The sequence below is a fragment of the Coenobita brevimanus genome, chromosome 60 (genome assembly GCF_032717465.1).
Source record: "Coenobita brevimanus isolate Jiangsu-jjx chromosome 60, ASM3271746v2, whole genome shotgun sequence".
Lineage (NCBI taxonomy): Eukaryota > Metazoa > Arthropoda > Malacostraca > Decapoda > Coenobitidae > Coenobita > Coenobita brevimanus.
Window position 1 is genome coordinate 39,113,496 of NC_137013.1, and position 20,941 is coordinate 39,134,436.

Consider the following 20,941-nt stretch of genomic DNA (forward strand, 5'->3'; position numbering starts at 1 on the left):
CTCGTTTTCATTACTTGATATCTGATGCCAAAGTTTATCTAAACTGGTAAATGATAAACAAAACTTGGAAAACAATCTGAGCCACCTACCACACACCAAAATCTACACACTAACCTTTAACTACCTCTGCACCTACTACTACATAAATACATAAAAACCTTCATCCTTCTGCCACATGCATATCCTCTCTCACACATGCAGTACACACAAAGCTTCAACCAAACTTCAACCATACTCACACTCTCTCCCACACCTATATACTAACCACATGTACTGAACCCCCTCTCTCCCACATACACACAAACCACATATGACTACACCTTCTCTTACACAGAAATGATAGAGTCCCACACCTTCTCCCATGCCTATTCATACCTTGAATCACACCCACACTCTCTCCTTTTTACACACAAACTTTCAACCACACCTACACTCTCTCCCACATCTACACACACCCCCACATCCTCAAACAAATCTATGAACACCCTAACTGACATAAAACTTCACTCACATTCCCATTAATATCCACTCATACCCATACACAACCTCATCCCCTCTCTCCTTAGCTGACTTACCATCCTGTGCAGTGGTACAGATGTGTGGTTGGGACGCCTGGCCTCGACCAGCCCTTGTTGATGCTGCCACACTGATGCTGTAGTTGGTCCAAGCCCGCAGCCCCTCCAGCACTGCTCTCCCCCTGGCACCACCTGCCACCATCTGCTCTCCACCCAATGCCCTCTCCTCTGCACCACCAATTCCTGAGGACAGAGGTATGTACATACATACGCTACTCTTTCCTCCATACCTCCAATTCCTGAGGAAAGAGGTATGTACTGTACTCTATGTCTGCATGCACCATGGGTGACCTGCACATGCTTGATATGGGTGGGAAGCCATATTGTACACATTCAAGCTATATCTTCAGGATCTGAAAGGGTAACTGTTCTGGAGGGAGGTGGAACACCACTTTATGACACTGGAGAAATAACTTGCCCTCACTCACTGCTTTACCTATTAGTACAGGTGTAGATGAAAGGTAAACGTTAACAGCCAGTCTCATGTTACACTTAGCAAAGTGCAAAGGCTCAAGAATAATCTACTGTTGTTCATACCATTTAAGGCTAGGTGACTGGCCTATATTCTGAATTTCCTAGCGGTATTAATCACATGATGAAAAAAATTTCAGGTGCTTGTACAGATTCAAATCAATGTATACAGCACATGACATTCACTCTGGCTAGGAGGATTTTGTCATTCTCAGAATGACACCAAGACAAGACAGTGTTGTATTACTTATCAGACATGAAAAAATACTATCTATCTATCTATCTATTGCCAGACGCCTCAATCCCGTTTGGGGTGGCCACAAACAAATCGCCTCCACGTTGCCCTGTCCTCCGCCATTTCACTGCCCTGCTCCCAACTCACACCCCCCTCTCTCATATACCTCTCCACCCCATCCCTCCATCTCATCCTCGGCCTCCCCCTCCCTCTTCCCCCCTCCACCTCACTCACATACACTCTCTTCATCAGTCTCTCACCCTCCATCCTCTCCACATGGCCAAACCACCTCAGTGTGTTCCTCATAACGCTTCCTATCACATCCACATCCACATCATAACGCTCCTTTATATCCTCATTCGTCAGCCTGTCTCTCCATGTGACTCCACAGGCTCCTCTTAAATAACTCATTTCCACTGCTCTCACTCTTGACTTGTGTCCTTCCAACAACGTCCAAGCTTCACTTCCACAATACTGTCATGTAGTAACTTCTTCACTTCCATGCTCACTTCCCTGTTTCTTATCACTGCTTTCAAAGAACCAGCAACCTTTCTTCCTTGCTGTACCCTTTCAAGCACTTCACCCTCCAAACCTCCATCCTTACTCATCACACTACCTAAGTACTTAAACGTACTCACATTTTCCAATTCCTCACCATCCAACCTCGCTGTACATTCATTGACTTCACCTCTCTCAAAGACCATCACTTTACTCTTCCCTACATTCACCTTTAGATTCCGTTTCTTACACACTCTCCCAAACTCATCCACCAAGCCTTGCAGCTCCCCTTCGTCTTCACTCAACAACACAGTATCATCTGCAAACAACAGTACAGGGAGTTCCCAAACACTATCCTCTCTCACCAGGGCCACTCCAACATCCACTACCCTACTTTGTACCTCTTTTATTACCCCATCCATGTACAGATTGAACAACCATGGAGACATGACACATCCCTGTTTCAATCCAACCTTCAAAGAGAAAAATTCACTTAGTTCACCATCCACACACACTGCAGCCTTAGCACCATCATACATACTCTTCACAGCATTCAACAACTTTCCATCTACTCCATATATTCTTAATACTTTCCACAATCCTTGTCTATCCACCCTGTCATATGCTTTCTCCAAATCCATGAAAGCCACATACAACTTCTTTCCCTTCTCTAGAAACTTTTCACCTAAAGATCTAAGAATGAGTATCTGATCTACACAACCTCTTCCCATCCTAAAGCCTCCATGTTCTTCTCCAACTAATTCCTCTGTTCTTTCTCTAACTCTGTCAATAAGTATCATACCATACACTTTTCCTATTATACTAAGAAGACAAATGCCCCTATGATTACCACACACTTCTTTTTCCCCTTTTCCTTTGTACAAGGGAATAATTATACCTGACTTCCAATCCTCCGGGACTTTACCCTCCTCCCAGGCCAATCTGCACATCTTCCACATCCATTCTACTACTATCTCTCCCCCATGCTTCAGCATTTCACCACACACTTCATCAATTCCTGGGGCTTTCCCCAATTTAACTTTCTTCATTGCTTCCACAACTTCTATCCTACTGATTTCTTCCTGTCTTCTCACCTCCCTCCTTCTCCCAGCCATTCCCCAGCCACTTATACTCGCATTACTTCCATCATCTATGTTCAACAATTCCTTAAAGTTTTCTCTCCATCTGCTCACTTTTTCTCCCTTCTCCACTAGTAATCTACAATTTTTATCTTTCACTCCCCTGCTAACCTCACTTCCACCCTGTCTTACTCTCTTCACCTCTTTCCAGAACATTTTCTTAAAGTCCCTCCACTTTACACTCAAATTCCTTCCAAATTCCTCATCCACTCTCTTCTTACTCTCTCATACTAATCTTTTCACCTCCCTCTTTCTTTCTACATACAACTCTCTCTTCCGCCTGTCAACTTCTTCCACGCCCCTATTTCTCATCCATTCATTGTATGCTTTCTTCTTTTGTGCCACAGCCTGTCTCACCTCCTCAGTCCACCACACTGTTCCTTGCATCCCCCTCCGTCTTCTCTTCCTCCCACACACCACATCACATGCTGCACATATTTCTTCTGTAAAATCCTGCACACACCTTCCACATCCCCCATCTGCTCCAATTCATATTTGCCCAATCGTTCCTCCACTTCTCTCTTATACTCTGCCTTTTTCTCATCTTCTTGTAACCTTTCCACTCTCCTTGCAACTACTCCTTCCTCTCGTCTTTCCCTTCTTCTATTCCTCCATCTTACTTGGATCCTAATTCTGGCCACCACCAAGTAGTGGTCAGAAAGCTCTTGCATCCATTACACATCTTCACTGTTATTTTGACAATTACTGAAACCTATAGTAACTTCACAAAAGTTAAATGCCCTGTTTCTGTATACAGCAATGAACTGTTATACATACATCAACTTTAAAGTGTGGTGTGCCCAAAAACTTAGCATAAGAGCATTTTCCCTCCTATTATTTCTCATTACATTTAAATTATCATGATTTGTAATACTGTATCTGGGTCTTCCTTTTTCCTCTGCTTCAAGTTACAAAACAGAACAAAGAATCTTGTTCAGGATCTCTTCATTTCATATGTACAAACAAATACAAAAGTCCATTCGCTTCTGCCTCTTTCTGTCGTTGCTGGATTCATCGATGCCATGAGACGTAGTGGTCAAAGGTGCAGAGACGCCCACAGGAGGATGAAACACGCACCTCAGGCCACTAGGCCACATTCAAGCCTCTATGAATACAGCGATGAAAGACAGCCAGGAGAGACGAATAGACTTTTGTATTTGACTCTACTATGCCAACAAAAAGCATCCCCACTTAGGTGACTCGTGATTACAGTTTCACAATGACAGCTGTTACTGTTCAATTCCCCTCCTCCTTTAGTTTAGGCAAATATTTCTGAATGTACAGAGTATCTCATGTCTGAAACTACTTTATCTTTTTGTTGTGTTAATAAAAGTAGCATGTATAAACACAACCAAGAAGATATAGCAGGATAATTTCAAAATTTCATCATCCAAACCATCTTCCCACCACAAGATGGGGTTATGTAGGACCCAGCAAACAAGGAAAGAGAAAATGCAAGTGTAGTAGAACTATTAGGAGCAGAAAATAATTTTGGCTATGGACAGATAGTTAGAAAAGCATTCACATATCATTCATGTACGAAGTCTATATGGAATACTGTACTGAGTTAAACTGATACTGCTGATGATTACAATACAGCTAACCTGGTACATCCTCCTCTACAGGCCAGTAGGTGACCCGGTATGAGGTCAGATCACCGTTCCTGTGGTCAGGGGGAGGGGGCGCCCAGGTTACTGTGAGGGAGGTGGCTGGTCCCCCTCCTGCCCCATCCCCTGACCCACCCTGCCGGCACCTAACATCCTGTGGAGGGGCACTTGGCTCTGTGGAGAAAAAAAATAAATTTTGAGGATGTTTTCCTTCATTTATCCCAGCTTACATCAAATGGCTGACCTTAGCTTTGGAAGGAACTCTAGAGTCAATGGGATAATAAAGGCTACATCTAACCTCTTCAATTTGGAATGTCTCCCCTGAGATTAATAAATTTGTAAGGAAATGGTAATAATAAAATAAACAAGAAGAAAGTAAGCATGTCCAGCCCTCATATACAATACCTTGTGGCTTTGCTTAACTTCAGCATTTTTTAAAATGAAAAATAAAGTACTGTTTTTTAGGCTATCTATCTATCTGCTGCCAGATGCCTTAATCCAGTAACGGGTGACCGCAAACACATTGCCTCCATGTCATCCTGTCCCCTGCATGTTTGCTGCCCTAACCCCATCTCACACACCCCCTCTCTCATATACAGAGCCTCTCCACTCCATCCCTCCATCTCATCCTCGGCCTCCCCCTCCACCACACTCACATACACGCCCCTCATTAGTCTCCAGCTCTCCATCCTCTCCACATGGCCAAACCACCTCAATGTACTTCTCATGACGCTTTCTATTACATCCACGTCCCCTGCAGTTCTACTGGACCCAGGTTCAAATCCCCGCTGGGGCAGGGAACAGTTTAAGGATTTGAATTTCATAACAGCAGGCTTTACTGATCTACCAGGAGACCCGCCGACATGTCATAAAAATACCCCCGCTAATACCAATACACCAGTCCTGTATGAGACAGCCCTAGCATGTATTCAATATGGACGGTGGGTGTTAGCACTGAAGTGGTGACATGTAGAGGTGTATGGTATGTAGGAGGACTACAAGGCCTTGGGAACAGGCTGTGAAGCCTATGCCCAGAGTCGGACACATAAAAAAAAAAACACACACACACACACACACACAACTTCACTTCCTCATTTGTCAGTCTGTCTCTCTGTGTAATTCCATATGCTCCTCTCAAAAGACTCATTTCCATTGCTCTCATTCTTGACTTGTGCCCTTCCAACAAGGTCCAAGCTTCGCTTCCATACGTTAGAGTTGGTATCACAATCCTTCATGCTGCCAAGACTTATTGTTCTGTACATTATTTACAAAGTCAGCAAGACTCACTGTCCTCAAGTGTGGTGGCAATGGAAGGAGGTGATGATATTGGTCCTGCCCCCTTGCTGTTGAATGCCCGCAGCACCAGGGCATAATGGGTGTGAGGATGCAGCTCACCCACCCTCACCCGCCCCACACCACCCACACCACCCTCACCACCAACACGGGTGAAGTTGTACACCTGATTATTGCTGCTGCTGCTGCTGGGGGTGAGAATACAGGAATAGTGACATCCTAAAAATATGGTGGCACTGCCATTAATCAATACAGGCAGTTTTCACTGTAAATACAAAAAATGTGATCAGTGCTGTTTCTAGCCTTTTGGGGGACCTATGGGAAATGTTGTTTGGGGGCCCGTTACTTACATTACTCATTTTATGGCACTTACAATAATTGGCGGGTCCACCGTACCCCCTACAAAATTTATTTCATGAATACAGAGTGATGCAACACATATTTTAATGTCTAAAAAAAGCCAATAATGGCAGCTTGGGGGCCCTCTGGTGGCTTCGGGGGCCCTATGCAACGGCGTAATTCACATATAGTAAGAAAGGACACTGAATGTGATGTAAAATAACACTACTTAGAATGCTGGGCTAGTGGCACTCTTAAAACATATAATTATAACTAAATAATAAAGTACATAATATGTGATGAAAACCGTTTTGATGTGCTCCTATTATAACCATTTAAGTCTGAATTACCACTTCTGACAACTGTTGAATCAAAAGTTTTCATATGACCTTAACATCAAGCAAAATTAATATAGGTAATCCTCGGGGAGGGAGGAAAGGCAGTCTGATACATTAGTCACTACAGTATAAAATAATGTGAAGGCATATACTGACGAGGCCAGACTATATCCAAGATGGTATCCAAGGATGGGTCCGTGAGTGGTGTTGGGAGGGGGAGGGTCCCAGCTCACTTCTAGAGCCCTTGATGACACTGCAACCACCTGTAACAACACATCATCATCATCATCATCATCACCATCATCATCTTAACCCTACAAATGGGACAGGCAGGCTCCAGATACTGCACAAAATGGGTACGTACTGTACATGTATAGAAAGCAAGTAAATTACAGTATCAACAGCAGCTCAGTGAAACTGAGTTTATTCAATCAGATGATCTATATTTTATCCTTACTACTGTATATTCTGATAACTTAACTTGGTTTACAAAAGTTATTTTGAATTGGAGAGGATGGCTATATCCTTCAATAACTCCTTCATTACCAGAGGGCTCTCCCCAGGTCAATAAAATCATTTAGCAGTCACAACACTAAAATATGAAATACAGTTTTGTATGTTATTGGGATGAAAGGGCCAACCCTTTCAGTTCCATGATGTTCTTTTTATTCTATTCTTTCTATTTTTAAATATGACTAAACTTCGGAGAGATTTCTCGGGCTGAAGAAGTTAGTGAAAGCAGGACAGAGGGATGCCTGACCATGTTCCACCTTGATCTCCAACACAGTTTAAACCTTTCAATCACTGGGTGTATTTTTCAGCAGATGATTTTACCCAACTTAAGAGACATTTCTTGTAATGATGAGTTAATAAAGGCTATATATAACCATGTTAGTTTGAAGAATTTCTCCTAAGCTGAATAAATTCACCTGAGAGCAGCAAGAATAACCTGCCCCTCACCTTGACAGAACGTGGTGGTGCTGATGGTGGTTCCTGTTCAGTGGTGGCAGCCAGAGGGGGTGATGTCTGCCCTCGTCCCACCCTGTTCTCAGCTGCTACCCTCACTGTGTACCGTGTATAGGGATTCAGTCCACCCACCCTCGCCCCACGTTCCTGTCCACCCACTCTTTCCTCACGCACAGGTGACCCACCTGGAGAGAGAGGATTAACCTTCTGACTGCTAAGATTTCTATCATCATTGTCATCATCATCACAGCCATGATCTTCATCATCATCATCATCATCTTGACCTTTTTTTCCATTTATAGATGGGATCAGTTAGGATCCAGAAACAAGGAGAGATAAAATACAAAAAGGACTCTACTATCAACAGGTGTCCATGGGCCACAAAATCTTTCATCACCCAAGAATCCTAATTTTCATCTTACAAGCCAAACTAACTGCATATATACATTCCTGTACCATATTTTATTACATCTCATCCAACTACCTGGTAACTGGATTCCCTATCAATTTCCTACCCTCATCAACTTTAATACCCCTCTTTCTCAAGGCATACCAAACATGAACTATTACTCACAACTCCACACTGAAATCACACAAATACTGAAAAATCTAACACCACCCACCCAATGCTGACTGAGGATGAAGTGTAATGACATATGCAGTGAGGGGTGAGTTGGAGTCTCTGGGGGGTGTCCAAGCTAAGGTGAGGTGACGCGACCCCTCCTCCCTCACCACTACATCACTTGGAGGGGCTGGCACATCTGTAAATACAATGCAGGCTGACAGTGAGTGGGGGGGAAATAAAGTCAACAAAGAGCAATAACCAGAACTGGAAAGTCAGACAGAAAAACATAAGGATACAAACAGAGGGAACACTAGGGATTTCACAAATTATGGATTATTACAGTAACTTAAACAAGTACGGTATACCTATCACATACATTACAGCCACTCTCTTCCCTGCAACTTCTACACTCAGCAGAAGGGTCACATTATCTGGAATTTTCTATAATAAAACTGTTGGTCATCTATGGCCAAAAGGATGTGAAAAATATACAATATATGCTCCCCTACAGTGAAAATTACATTAAAACGTACACTACCTAACTGTATTTTACACAACCACTTCCATATGCTACATTGTGACAGCCATATTTTGTACCAACACTATTACACATCACATCCCACTACAGTACTGTACCTTGAACAATGAGGGTATAGCGGGCTGTGTGTGAGCCGTGAGGGTTGGTGGCAGTGCACAAGAAGGTGTCAGAGTCCTCAAGCCTTGCATCTGACACCTGAAGTTGACTTACTGTACCACCCTCATTCTCCTCCCTGCCTCCCCTGCTTATCTCACTCAGCCCTACTCCTGGACCTCTGCCCGTAAGCCTGGTCCCTGCTCCTGTTAGTCCTCCCAACACTGAGGGTCTTGTCTCAGATGCTCCAGCTTTTGTGAGTGTCCGCTGGCTCACATGGTACCTAGCGACAGAGTTTCCATTCAATGTATAGCTAATGAAAGGGGCATTAAACTAAATTCTCTATGTTGGTTGCCTTCCTTTTATGTTCCTTTTCTATTGCTTAAGTAAATTACAGAAAAAAACTTCTTGAAGCTATATCAATCAAAATGCTGCTGCTCTCCTCCTAAGGCTTACTGGGGTTGGTCATGGTGCAGCTGGTGATTTTCTATGAGCTGGATGCTTATCTAGTACCAAAGCCTGTTAAATATTTCATGTCAGTTGCTAGAAATAATGCAATAATGTGACTCAGCTTCAGCTCTGTGCATCTGTGGCTGTGTTTCCTGTCTCATAGTGATGACTGCATGACTATCTACCCTGCTTACAGCCACATACAGTTCTTACAGCATTACATTCCTAGGTCCATGGGCAGCAACTCTTTCCTAGACAAGCCTAACCAGTATCTCTCTCCCTTCAAAGTCCTCTTCTGACTTGATCTAACTTACCTATTCATTATCTCTTCCTTTCTCTCCCACTTCCCTCTCCTCTCCCCACCCTACCCTCTCTCTCTTTAACCTACCCTTCCTAGGCCTACCATACTTTCCCTCTCTCTCACACTTTCTCCCTTCCTTTACCCATCCTCAAACCAAACCTATCCTCTCCTTTCCTCTTTCTTACTATTTCCCTCCCCTTCTCATCCCTCTAATCTAATTTATCCTTTTCTAACCTAATGTATACTTACCCATTCTCTCTCCCTCCCTCTCTCTCTCTCTCTAGCCCAACCACACCTATACTCCCACTCCCTCTTCTCTCACTATCCCCTCTCCCTGCTCTCCCTCAAACCTGACCACATCTATACTTCCCCCCCCACTACTGCCCCCTCTCCCTGCTCTCCCTCTAACCTAACATCTATACCTCCCCCACCATGCACTATTCCCTCACACTGTTCTCTCTCTAACCTAACCATGTGCACACTTCGCCCCCAACTCCCTCTATCTCACTATCCCTTTCTTCTTTCCTTCCCATTTAACCTAACCTAACATAACCTCTCTATCCCACTATCCAATCCTTCCCCCCTACTTTCCATCAAACAGACCCCACCCAGTCCCTCTTTAACCTCAGTTCATTTCCTCTCTCTCACTCTTCTCTCCTCCTGACCTTGGTGATGGCGTAAGTGGTGCATCAGGGCGGGACCATGTGAGGGCAAGAGGAGGGTCACCACGGGCATGGCATGTCAGGGTGGCTGTTCCCCCAACCCGCACCTCCTGACGCCGACTACCCTCGCCTGGCACAAACCACGGTGGCTCTGTCACAGGTAAGGGCTTTAAGCAGTGTGCTTCATTTTATTTTGAAAGCATTTGTACTGTACATGCTGGTACAGTATATGTCAACCTAGTTTATTTGATGGTGCTTCTCCATGCAACATGATCTCTGTCAGCATTTCTGTTCAATCCCTTAACCCTGAAATCATTTTGTTTGACCCCGTCCCTAACTTTCCAAGGTGTACCTCGTGGTAATCAGTCTTCCATATTGATAGACTTTTTCATCCAGTTTTCCTTATCCATTCTTTTGACATGTCCAGCCACCTCAGTCTCCCTCCACGTATCACATCACTAGTGCCTTCAATTCCTAGCAGATCTCCATATACAATGCTGGGTGGTAACCACATAACCAAACCATAAGTGCTCCCTACGTGTCAGCAAGTGGGTTGGTGGAGGGTTAGTGCCTCTCCCCGTAAAACAAATAACTCAAAGTCAAATGGCCACCCCTTATGGGATTATGGCGTCTGGCAATAGATAGATAGATAGATCTCTCAGCTGCTCATTTACAGTTCTACCATTTTCAGCTCTGTCATTCAGGGAAGCACTGCACATTCATCTGGCCATCCTAATCTCTCAAATCTACACATGCTTCCTTTGCTGCCCTAGTTTCACTGCTATAAAGCATAACACTTCACACACATGAAGTATACAATTTTCCCTTAAAGCAAAGGCTAAATTCCTTCATTGTCAAAAGAATTACCAGTTTTATAAACCTCTTACTTCTGATCCTTACCCCTGCAGAGGAGCTCGCTTGAGCCCCCCCCCTCCCAGACTGGTAATATGACTCAGATTTTTAAAAATTCTATGCACTCTACACGCACATCTACAGAGTCTATCCCAACATGCTTAGTCCCCTCACTATCTTCACCCATACGCCCAGTGTTCTTGAAGCCAACTACATCCTGTCGCCTATCTCTGACACCACTACACTTCCTAGGCACTCATTTGTTGAAAGAACTACATAAGATTAAATTTCACCAAACACCTTTTCGATATACACCACATGGACACACACCTTCCACCACCTCAGTGCCATCATCCACAAAAGTCAGCATCATTTTTGTTTGATCAACATTCACTCTCCGTCTCTTTGACACCATTCCATCTCTCCACCCCTCAAATCTCTATGGCCTCCCCTTAAGTCTCTGCAATCAATACTAAATCATCAGCATACAACAACTCCCACAAGAAACCAGTCCTATAGTCATTCACCAGTGCTTCAATTGCAATAATGTATAGCAGATGGCTCAGAACAATCCCTGGTACACTTCAACATTCACTGGGAATTTACTACCTACTTGTATAGTTTATTCAAGCTACTTCCAGACGATTTTTCTCAACTTATAAAAACTCAAAATGAAGGGGGAAAAGATGGAATTCCTCCAATTGGAAAAGTCTCTATGATGAATAAAACTGTCTGGAGTTAGCATGACACTATAAAGACGTCTTTGTAAGGAAAAGGTTCAATGGTAGGAGAGTTGGTACTTATCAACCCTTTCAACCCAATGATGTAGCCTATGTACAGTATCCACATTACTCCTATTACTAACAGATTATTTTATCCAACATATGGGCACTTTCCAACACAATAAAATCGCCTGACGGTAGCAACGACAAAATATAAAACACGCCAAAAACCAAGGAAGTTAAAGGTCTGAAAGTTGGTAATCCAGGCACTATGTACATATGGCCGTAAATAATACAATCAATAAAGCTGAAGGCTGATTAGTTAAATAAACTTCAAGCAAATGGAAATTGCATGCTGGTTCTACAACAATACATTCGCCTAAACCTTATATTTTAAAATACATCTTAAATAAAGCATTATATTTCATGCTTCATTCAGCCTTCACACTAACATATATAAACCATGCACTTCACCCTATATTTTAGCTGGGGTACACTATAATAGTTTTTAAGTAATGCCCATACCCAAACATTCACTTGCATAATACACTCTACTGCAAAATTAACTTGATGCGTTTTCACTAGACCCTCAGAAACCATTTTTTTTTTTTTTCACCTCTGGCTTATACATGACACTTTTACACGCCGTTGGGAAACTTTCGGACTCGTACTCTTCTTAGCCATTTATTTTTGTAAAGGGCTGTTCAATATAATCTTACACGTCATTTATGCAGAGTTTGGTGATAGAATAATGACTGTAACACCCACGAGGACGGCAAGGTATATGAAAAATAAATCGTTTAGAAAATGGTGTTGGGGGCTGTCTTAACCGACGAGAATACCAGACCTTGCGGCGTATTCTTGATGGTTTACACGATATTCCTAACAACTCTTCCTTGGCAATTCATTTTGTCAATATTACTACCTTCCTAACTTCTTGTATGTTACTGATGCAAACTGTACCAATGCTTAAAAAGTAATTAATAACATACGAGAATACTAACGTGTAGCATGGAAAATAAATTGCCAAGGGAAAGGTGTTACAAAATCAAAGAAAACTTGCTACTATTTCCTCCAAGATAGGTATTTTGATACAGTACAGTTTTTTATCCCGTTGTATGCTACTGTGGGAAACTATATTAGTGATCAAAATATACTGATAACATACACGAAAGTATCAGTGTATAAGAGGCATAATGAATAACTAAGAAAAGAATATCAGGGTATCAGTGTATAATTCATAATAAGTCGGTAAGAAACAGGTCCTACGTAACCCAAAATGCGACCAAAGAACAGGAACCTCTATTCTAAAATGCACTAACCATTGACGGTGACGTAGACAAGCTTGGATAGTCCCGGGGCTACACCATTGTCAGCCTCGCACAGGTACTTGCCCTCGTGTTCCCTGGCGGCGCGACCCAGCCACAGCGTGCCGTTCTCCCACTGCGTCAGGCCGCTTCCCCCGCCCTGGACCACGCTCACGAAGTCCCCGGATGCTGCAGGAAAGGAAGATGATGTTTACGCCTATCAATGCCATGTGTGTGTGTGTGTGTGTGTGTGTGTGTGTGTTTTGCGAGGAAGGGGGGGTCACCTAATTTTGTATTTGTTCACATGGTCTTCGATGGGTGGAAAACTGATAAGCCTGACCGCGAAAAAATATGCAGGGTGTTCCGTCCACAGTGCTCCACTAGAAACTCACCTGGGGGTATCTTATGTTGTGAGGACGGCTCAGTCTACTGGTGTGGGCGTAGGTGTGGCAGTGGGTGTCGCAAATGAATAAATGCTGCAGGGTAGACACTGACAAGGGTGACACACGAGAAATCAGCCAACAGAGTATCAGAGCAGTGTTATATATGTACCACCCTGTTTAAGCCTTTCATGCCTCACTAGGAGCGTAAAGGCCCTGGGCTAGGCTACTCAATTCTGACATTTGGCGCTAGCAATTAATCCCCTTTCCCTGGGTACCAGTATACGAAAATAAATTCCAAGTAAATCCCAAACAAATACCTCAGAACAAAATCCTTATAGGCTACACCCGGTCAGAGCACCGTAGCCCACTAGACCACCAGGCGTCAATGAAAAAATAAATCTGAAAATAAATGGACAAAGAAGACAGTAGTAGCAGATTGAGTATTTCTGTTATTCAGTGGACTTTATTGTTACTTATCACTGTTCTCTATTTTTTTTTTAAGCACCAAAAGTGATCTTAGAAGTAAAAAAAAAAAATGAGTAACGAAGAATTGTGGAAATATCTAAGTAAAGACAGGCGGGAGGAAAAGACTGGAGAAAATCTGTAGTCTAGCGAACCTCAGTTTTACTTAAAAATTTCCACAGTACTTGTCCCTTCGCACCCAACTTATTTATAAACGTTAAGTGACGTAAAGGAAAGGAAGAAATAAATCTGCTAATATTTAAGATGAACGGCGAGAGGAATGGTTTAAAAAATTATATAGCGAATCTCACTTTTATACACATCTACCTTCCTTTACCCTGTCTTTCGCATTCAAAATATTTATAGAAGGTGACCTAAGTAAAGGAGTGAGAAATGAGTAAATAAAACCATTTGGGTGATGAAAGACGACAGGAACACATTAAAAAAATCTGATATTCAGTTAATGACATTTTTACGTTTTCTTTCGTACCCAAAATGGTTTAAAAAGTTGACAAAGGACCCCCCCCCAAGAAAAAAAGATTCAAAATTCAGAGCGGAATTAATCGCAAATGCCAATAAACTGTAGTGAATAGCGACACAGGCGGCCGAAATATGAGCAAAAAGTTCCGACATAATTTTTTTCGGCTCAACTTTTGCTCTGCTTCCTCTCGATAAGGTTAAGGAGAAGAGATTAGTGGAAAAGAGACGGTAATGGAGGGCCCGATATCACCCTGACACCTACCAACCTCTCCTAACCTTATATTTTTCCTTTTCTTAATTTTTCTCCACATTTTATACATTTCTTCTTTGTTATTTCACCTCTCCCAAATTTCTTCCTTCCTTCTTATAATTTTGCTTATATTTTTTACATTCCTTATCTTTCCTATCCCATCCTTTGCCACTCTTTCTTCTAATAATCAGTCTAGGTATTCATCACATTACAGAATCGCTAGGTGGTACTGGGGGGTAACACGTCTTCCTCAACGATTTATTTTGCACACACCATTAATTCTCCTATATATTACTTAAAGATTTAATATCGACATAAGTTTGCATTTATATACAAGAGGATGTGTAATATAAAGAATAAATTGCTAAGGAAGAGGCGTTACGAAATTCAAACCCAAAGGAGAGGGATAAAGCACGTTGAATATTCGTTTAGTGACTTTCTCCGGCTTAAGCCATCCTTTTCCCCTCTCTTCCCTTCCCCTTCGCCCACTCCGGCAAACTCCCTGGGGGCTATGTGAAAAAATATAATTGAAATTGATGGGGTGGGGCGAAAAAATCTGGTAAAATTAGAGAGGAGGAGGGAGCGGGCAGGGTGGCGAGGGAGGAAGAAAATTTCGTGACCTCGCTAATCTTTAATTATTCCCGCCATCCACTTATTACATCAGCCCAAGTTATTGCTTTTAAATGGCAAAGCAAGTGACGTTTTAGTTTCTGCTCCACTTAGTAACAAAACGCCATAATACTAATAATAATAATAATAGCAAAATGCTACTACTGCTATTAATATTCATACAAAACGATAAACAAACAATTCGTAAATTTAAGTCCAAATTATTTCCCTTATACGAAAGTGCTATTTCAGCCTCTACATTTCATAACAAGGCTTTAATAATGAAAGGTTAGTGTTATCGAAATATCCATCCAATCCCATTACGAACGCCCACAGAAAACGATAAACAAAGGATGGGTAACTTAAAACCCTATTTATTTCCCTTAAACCACAAAGTAAATGCCACGTCACTTAATTCATCTTAAAAATACAACACGAGAATAACAGAAAATTATTTATTATCGAAAAATTCACCCATTAGGAACGTCCACAGAAAACGGCATACAAACAATGGGTGACTTAACTGTGGGTCGGATTTCCCGCCATTATAAGAGAGGAGTTCTGTAATAATTCAAACCCCAGGACAGAGCCAACCACATTTCACCCATTACATTACTTGACTCCGGGTGGGTGGGGGTGGTTATGGGGGTATAGGGAGGACGATGAGGGGAATAGAAGGGGATGAACAGGGGGTGGGTGTGGTGATGCGGGGTAGATTGACGTACGTTGGGTGTGTGTGTGTGTGTGAGAGAGAGAGAGAGAGAGAGAGAGAGAGAGAGAGAGAGAAACGATGGAGGGGAGGAAAGGCGGAGGGTGATGGAGAATGAAGGTAGATGGGGAGATGAGGGGAAGGAAAGGGGTAAAGGTGGAGATGTGGGGAGGGGAAAGAAGGGATGGGGAAGAGGAAAGGCTATGGGTAGGGGAGAGGGAGACGTGGGGAGGAAAGTGGGGTAAGATGAGGAGGGGAGGGGGAGACAGAGGTGGGGAGAGAGCTGGGGAAGGTAAATGAGAAAGGAGGAAGGAGACTCGGATGGTAAGAGGGTAGGAAAGAAGGAAGACGGGGAGGAGGAAGGAAAAAATAAACAGCAATGAAAGGGAAAAACGGAGACGTGAGAATTCAGTAACCATGAAAATAAAGGAAGGATGAAAGGTGAAGGAAGGACGGAAAGAAAGGAGTAAGTAAGTAAGGAAGGAAGGAAGGAAGGGAGAGAGTAAGTAAGCGAATAAGTAAGTAAGGAAGGAAGGAAGGGAGAGAGTAAGTAAGCGAATAAGTAAGTAAGTAAGGAAGGAAGGAAGGAAGGGAGAGAGTAAGTAAGCGAATAAGTAAGTAAGGAAGGAAGGAAGAAAGGAGGGGAGTAGAGAAGAAAAAGTGAAGAGAAAAAGGAGAGGGGGAGGGGAGAGAGGAAGAAGATGGAAGGGAGAGGAGGGGGTGGCGGGAAGGAGAGAGAACTGGAAAGGAGGGGAGGGGAGGGGAGGAGGAGAGGGGAGAGAAGGAGGGAGATGTGGAGTAACTTTTTAATGCCTCTCCACCACCACTGACCTCACCGTAAATATAATATACTCTCCCAGTCTCTAACTCACTTTTTCTTACCCTTCTCCAGACTCTCTCTCTCTCTCTCTCATCATCATCATCATCATCATCATCATCATACGTATACTCCTTCCCACACCAAATATATTAATAAGTATATGGAGGAGATGGCCTAGGAGTAAATGTATATATGTATTTCTTGAACGATCATTATGTGGGACAGAGGGTCGATAAATGAATGATATTAGAAAAATGAAAATATAAAATGTATGATCGGATGTATCACTGTTTCGCAGGATTTTTTTTTTTCATCATTCTTAGTACTGCTTTCAACCCTTCCTATAAAATTTCCTTCAAGCAAATAATTTCTGCAAGGTGGTTCTTCTGTCTGATGTCCTATACAGAGATTGCCGGAGGTACGGAGGGTGGGGGAGAGCCTTTTCCTTTGTTATCCTGTTGTTTTACTGGTGTAATTAGAAAGGCTTATCATTAATGTTAAAAACGATAATCAGGAAGGATCGCAAGGTGTGTGTGTGTGGTCTGTGTAGCTACGTAACTCATGTACAGTAACTTTCCTTCAGTACTTCCCAATTTCCTTTATTGTTTTCCTCGTCCATACTTGTCACCATTTTCCACAAACCACCTCCACACACACACACACACACACACACACACACACACACACGCAAAACTCTAATTCCCTCTACTTATCCCCCCTTCCCCTCTCTCTCCCACTCTCCCCTCCATTTTTTCCTTCCCTCTCATCCCTTACCTTTCCCCCTATCCCATCCTCCCCTATTTACCTCCTCCCTCCCCCCCTCTCCCTTCCAATACTAACCTCCCCAATCCCTCCCCCTCCCGCTCTCCTTCCCTTCCCCCCTCTCTCTCTCTCCCCTACTTACCTCCCCCCTCCATTCCTCCCCCCCGCGCCTCTCTCCGACAAACACTTAAATAATTAGGTCTGCTCAGTTCGCCCTAATGGCAGTATTTAGGATGCCAAGTTCTTCACATTACTCCATTACTGTTTGTGTGTGTGTGTGTGTGTGTGTGTGTGTGTGTGTGTGTGTGTGTGCGCGCGCGCGTGTGTGTGATATGTAAAACAGGAAGCACCAAACGCTCACCCAACCTTCAACCCTTTCTACTCTACAATTATATGCGTTCACTCATGTCTCATTCACGTTAACACCACATCATTTTTCTCTAGCTCAGAATAATCCTCTCTCTCTCTCTCTCTCTCTCTCTAATGTAAGAGTTAACCGGTATTCTCAGTTCTTCATATACGATCACTGTAATTCTTTCACCTTAACTTGGCCCAGATTTTCGTCCCTTTGCAGCTTATTTCACGTAGCTCAGTGGCAGAAAAAGACAACAGTACGGCTCTGCATCCTGTACACTGCACTTCTTCGTGACTGGCACCGTATTTTCTTTGCTAATCCTCCGTTACTACTTGGCATTCACGGCGGGGTGATGACAATTTAAGGCCAAGTTAGAGTAAAAAGAGTTTAAGAAAATGAAGACTCTGTGCCTTTTCCCATTTTATTTATTTATTTTCTTTTTTGCATTTCAACAAGAGAATCCCCCTAAAAGGTAGCTTTATTGGGGAGGTATGGGGCTCCCTATAGGAATTCCATAAGTAATAGTAATTCTTATCTTAATGGTTTGTGCACTCGCCCACATCAATGCCAAAGGTGACTGGAGAAGGGGAAAGAGAGACATGAAGGCTTCGTTGGTTGGCATGTCAATAAATAAATAAGTAAACTACTACTACTACTACTACTACTACTACTACTACTACTACTAATAATAATAATAATAATAACACATAAATAACTAAATAAATAAATAAAAACAGCGAGTGTAGAGGCGGCCCTGTAAAACCGATCATGTCTGACGGCTTTCCACAGTCGCTGCTTCTTGTTAATATGCTTACCAGTCCAACTTTCACTCCTCTGTTTCCACGTCCACAGCCACCACGAGCCTTTGGTGAAGTGGTCGAGGGTACCAACTATTAAGAAGATCATTATTATACCATGGAACTGTTACTGTGTTCCATATATACCCACTGACGCTTACCATTACCATGTTCCCAACAACACGACTCCAAAACATGATTATCGTAGTAGAACGGTGACCATGGAATCCTTCGTGTGCTTATGATACTAACCTTTACGGGATTTTTTTTTTCGCTGTGATGTAAACAAATAAAAACTGGAGGCGACCCTATGGAGGCGACTGTATCGGTGTGCATCAGAGTTAACCCTGAGAACTGATATGCTCTGGCCTACGTACAACCGACTCCACTTCTAACTGCTTCAGGGGGTGGCGGTTTGGAGGTCTTTTGTGACCCTATACTCCTTTCACCTTAACTTGGCCCTGATTTTCATACTTTGGCAGCTTCTTTCGCATATCTCAGTGGCAGAAAAAAAAAAATCCCCACTCAAAATAAAATGGGAGAGATTGTACGTTTAGGCCAAGTTAGAGTAAAAAGAGTATAATGTATTTAGGTCTCACGCATGTTATGGAGTAACACGCCCGTTAGAGTTATCAGACCAGTAGTATAGATAACACGTAGGGAAAACACGCCCGTTAGAGTTAACAGACCAGTATTATTGATAACACGCAGGGAACTCCACTGGTGCCACATGAGATCCCAAACACCCCATCCCCTGTAGTGCTTAGAAGTGGAGGCGATTGTACACAAACACTGGAGCTTCCTTAACCAACGAGAGTACACGCCTTGAAATATAATCCGTAGCCTACTGAACGAAACTTTACTCTTTAATCTTCGGCATGACGACGTAGGCTAACTTTTATCTTGGGGTGAGGGACGTCTTTACACGGTGGCACCGATATGGCCGAGCGGAGGGGTGGCCTGGTTATATAAACGTCCCTCAATTTCCTCTCTATCTCCCAAAAGGTGGATGGTAGGCTGCAGAAGAAAAGTAACTTCATCCTGCAGTCCACCGGATTCACGTTTCAGATGAACCTGGGGCTGCTGCAACACTGCTGCTACTACTACTACTATTACTATCACCATAACTTCTCCCACCACTACCAGCACCACCATCACTACCACAACAATCACCACTACCACCACTTCCACACTCACCGCCACTTTCCGTACATACATTATTCAATGACTTCGGAGAGAGGAGGATTTAGGGCGGAGGGACGGAGAGACGAGGGAGGAAGGGAGGGAGGGAATTAGGAGAGAAACCAAAGCGGGAAGGAGGGTAGAAAGGATGAAAGAGAGAGTGGGAATTAAGAGAGAAACAAAGGGGCAGAAAGGAGGGAAGGGAGGGAGGAGGGAGGAGAAAGGAGGGAGGGAAGTAGAAGAGAAACAAATGAGGGTGAAGGGAGGGAGGGAGAATGGAGGGAAGGAAAGGAGAAGAAGGAATGGAAAGAGGGGAGGGAATCAGGATAGAAATAATAAGGATGATGGAAGGAAGAAAGGAGAAAATAAGAGACAGAAGGAGGGAATGTCGAGAGCGAAGAGAGGGAGATGGAAGGAGGGAGGGAGGGAGGGTGGGAGGGAGTTGGAAAAGGAATGAAAATGGAAAGGAAGAATGCAGAGGGAATAAAAGATACGAGAAGAGACAAGGGGAAGAAAGAATGTCAAGAACAGAATGAAAAATGAAGTGAAAATATGTGAACGAAGAAAATAGAGGAAAAGGGAAAGAATTATGGCAGCAGAGAGGGGAAGGAAGATGAAAAGAAAGCAGGTAAGAATGAAAGAAAAGGAAAAAAGGAAAGAATTAGGTGAAGGAATGGGAAAGGGAATCAAGAATAAGACAAAGGACATATGTGATAGCCTCAAACACCCTAGATGCACACCACACGCTCCTAAGTCAAACCCCAGATCCATCCTAAACGCACACCAGACACAACCAATATCGCCCACTACTCAACAACCCTCCCCTCTCCCCTAAGGCAAAAACAGATGGAAGCGATAGGGACCCTCATATAACTCTACGGTTGCAACTTGCCATATTTCAACATTTAAAGAGCACATCGACTGAGTGAGTGAGTGACGCAGTTAGGAACACACTGAATTTGGCCGCCCCTGTGGGTGCGGCAGAAAGAACAAAGAATGAGATGAGAAGCGAAAAAAAGTAGAGGCAAATCAAGGAAGGAAAGAAAAGGAGGAAAATGAATGGGAAGAAAAGGAAAGAAAGTGTGGGCACGAAGAGGCAGTAAATAAAGAAAAGTGATAGAGCTAGAAGGAAGAGAGAGAGAGAGAGAGAGAGAGAGAGAGAGAGAGAGAGAGAGAGACGC

General features: G+C 43.1%; 1 protein-coding gene across 1 annotated transcript in view; it reads right to left on the minus strand.

Annotated features, from left to right (window-relative positions):
- LOC145403387 (cell adhesion molecule Dscam2-like) overlaps window positions 1-20,941 on the minus strand; it is a 115,884-nt gene that overhangs the window by 23,798 nt on the left and 71,145 nt on the right. The window contains exons 16-25 of the mRNA XM_080275170.1: window positions 12,967-13,140; window positions 10,074-10,221; window positions 8,926-8,940; window positions 8,663-8,796; window positions 8,085-8,222; window positions 7,456-7,646; window positions 6,652-6,758; window positions 5,951-6,006; window positions 4,523-4,699; window positions 576-758 (exon numbers count right to left, since the gene is read on the minus strand). Coding sequence (XP_080131296.1) covers window positions 576-758; window positions 4,523-4,699; window positions 5,951-6,006; window positions 6,652-6,758; window positions 7,456-7,646; window positions 8,085-8,222; window positions 8,663-8,796; window positions 8,926-8,940; window positions 10,074-10,221; window positions 12,967-13,140 — 1,323 coding nt within the window. The remainder of the gene's footprint in view (window positions 1-575; window positions 759-4,522; window positions 4,700-5,950; window positions 6,007-6,651; window positions 6,759-7,455; window positions 7,647-8,084; window positions 8,223-8,662; window positions 8,797-8,925; window positions 8,941-10,073; window positions 10,222-12,966; window positions 13,141-20,941) is intronic.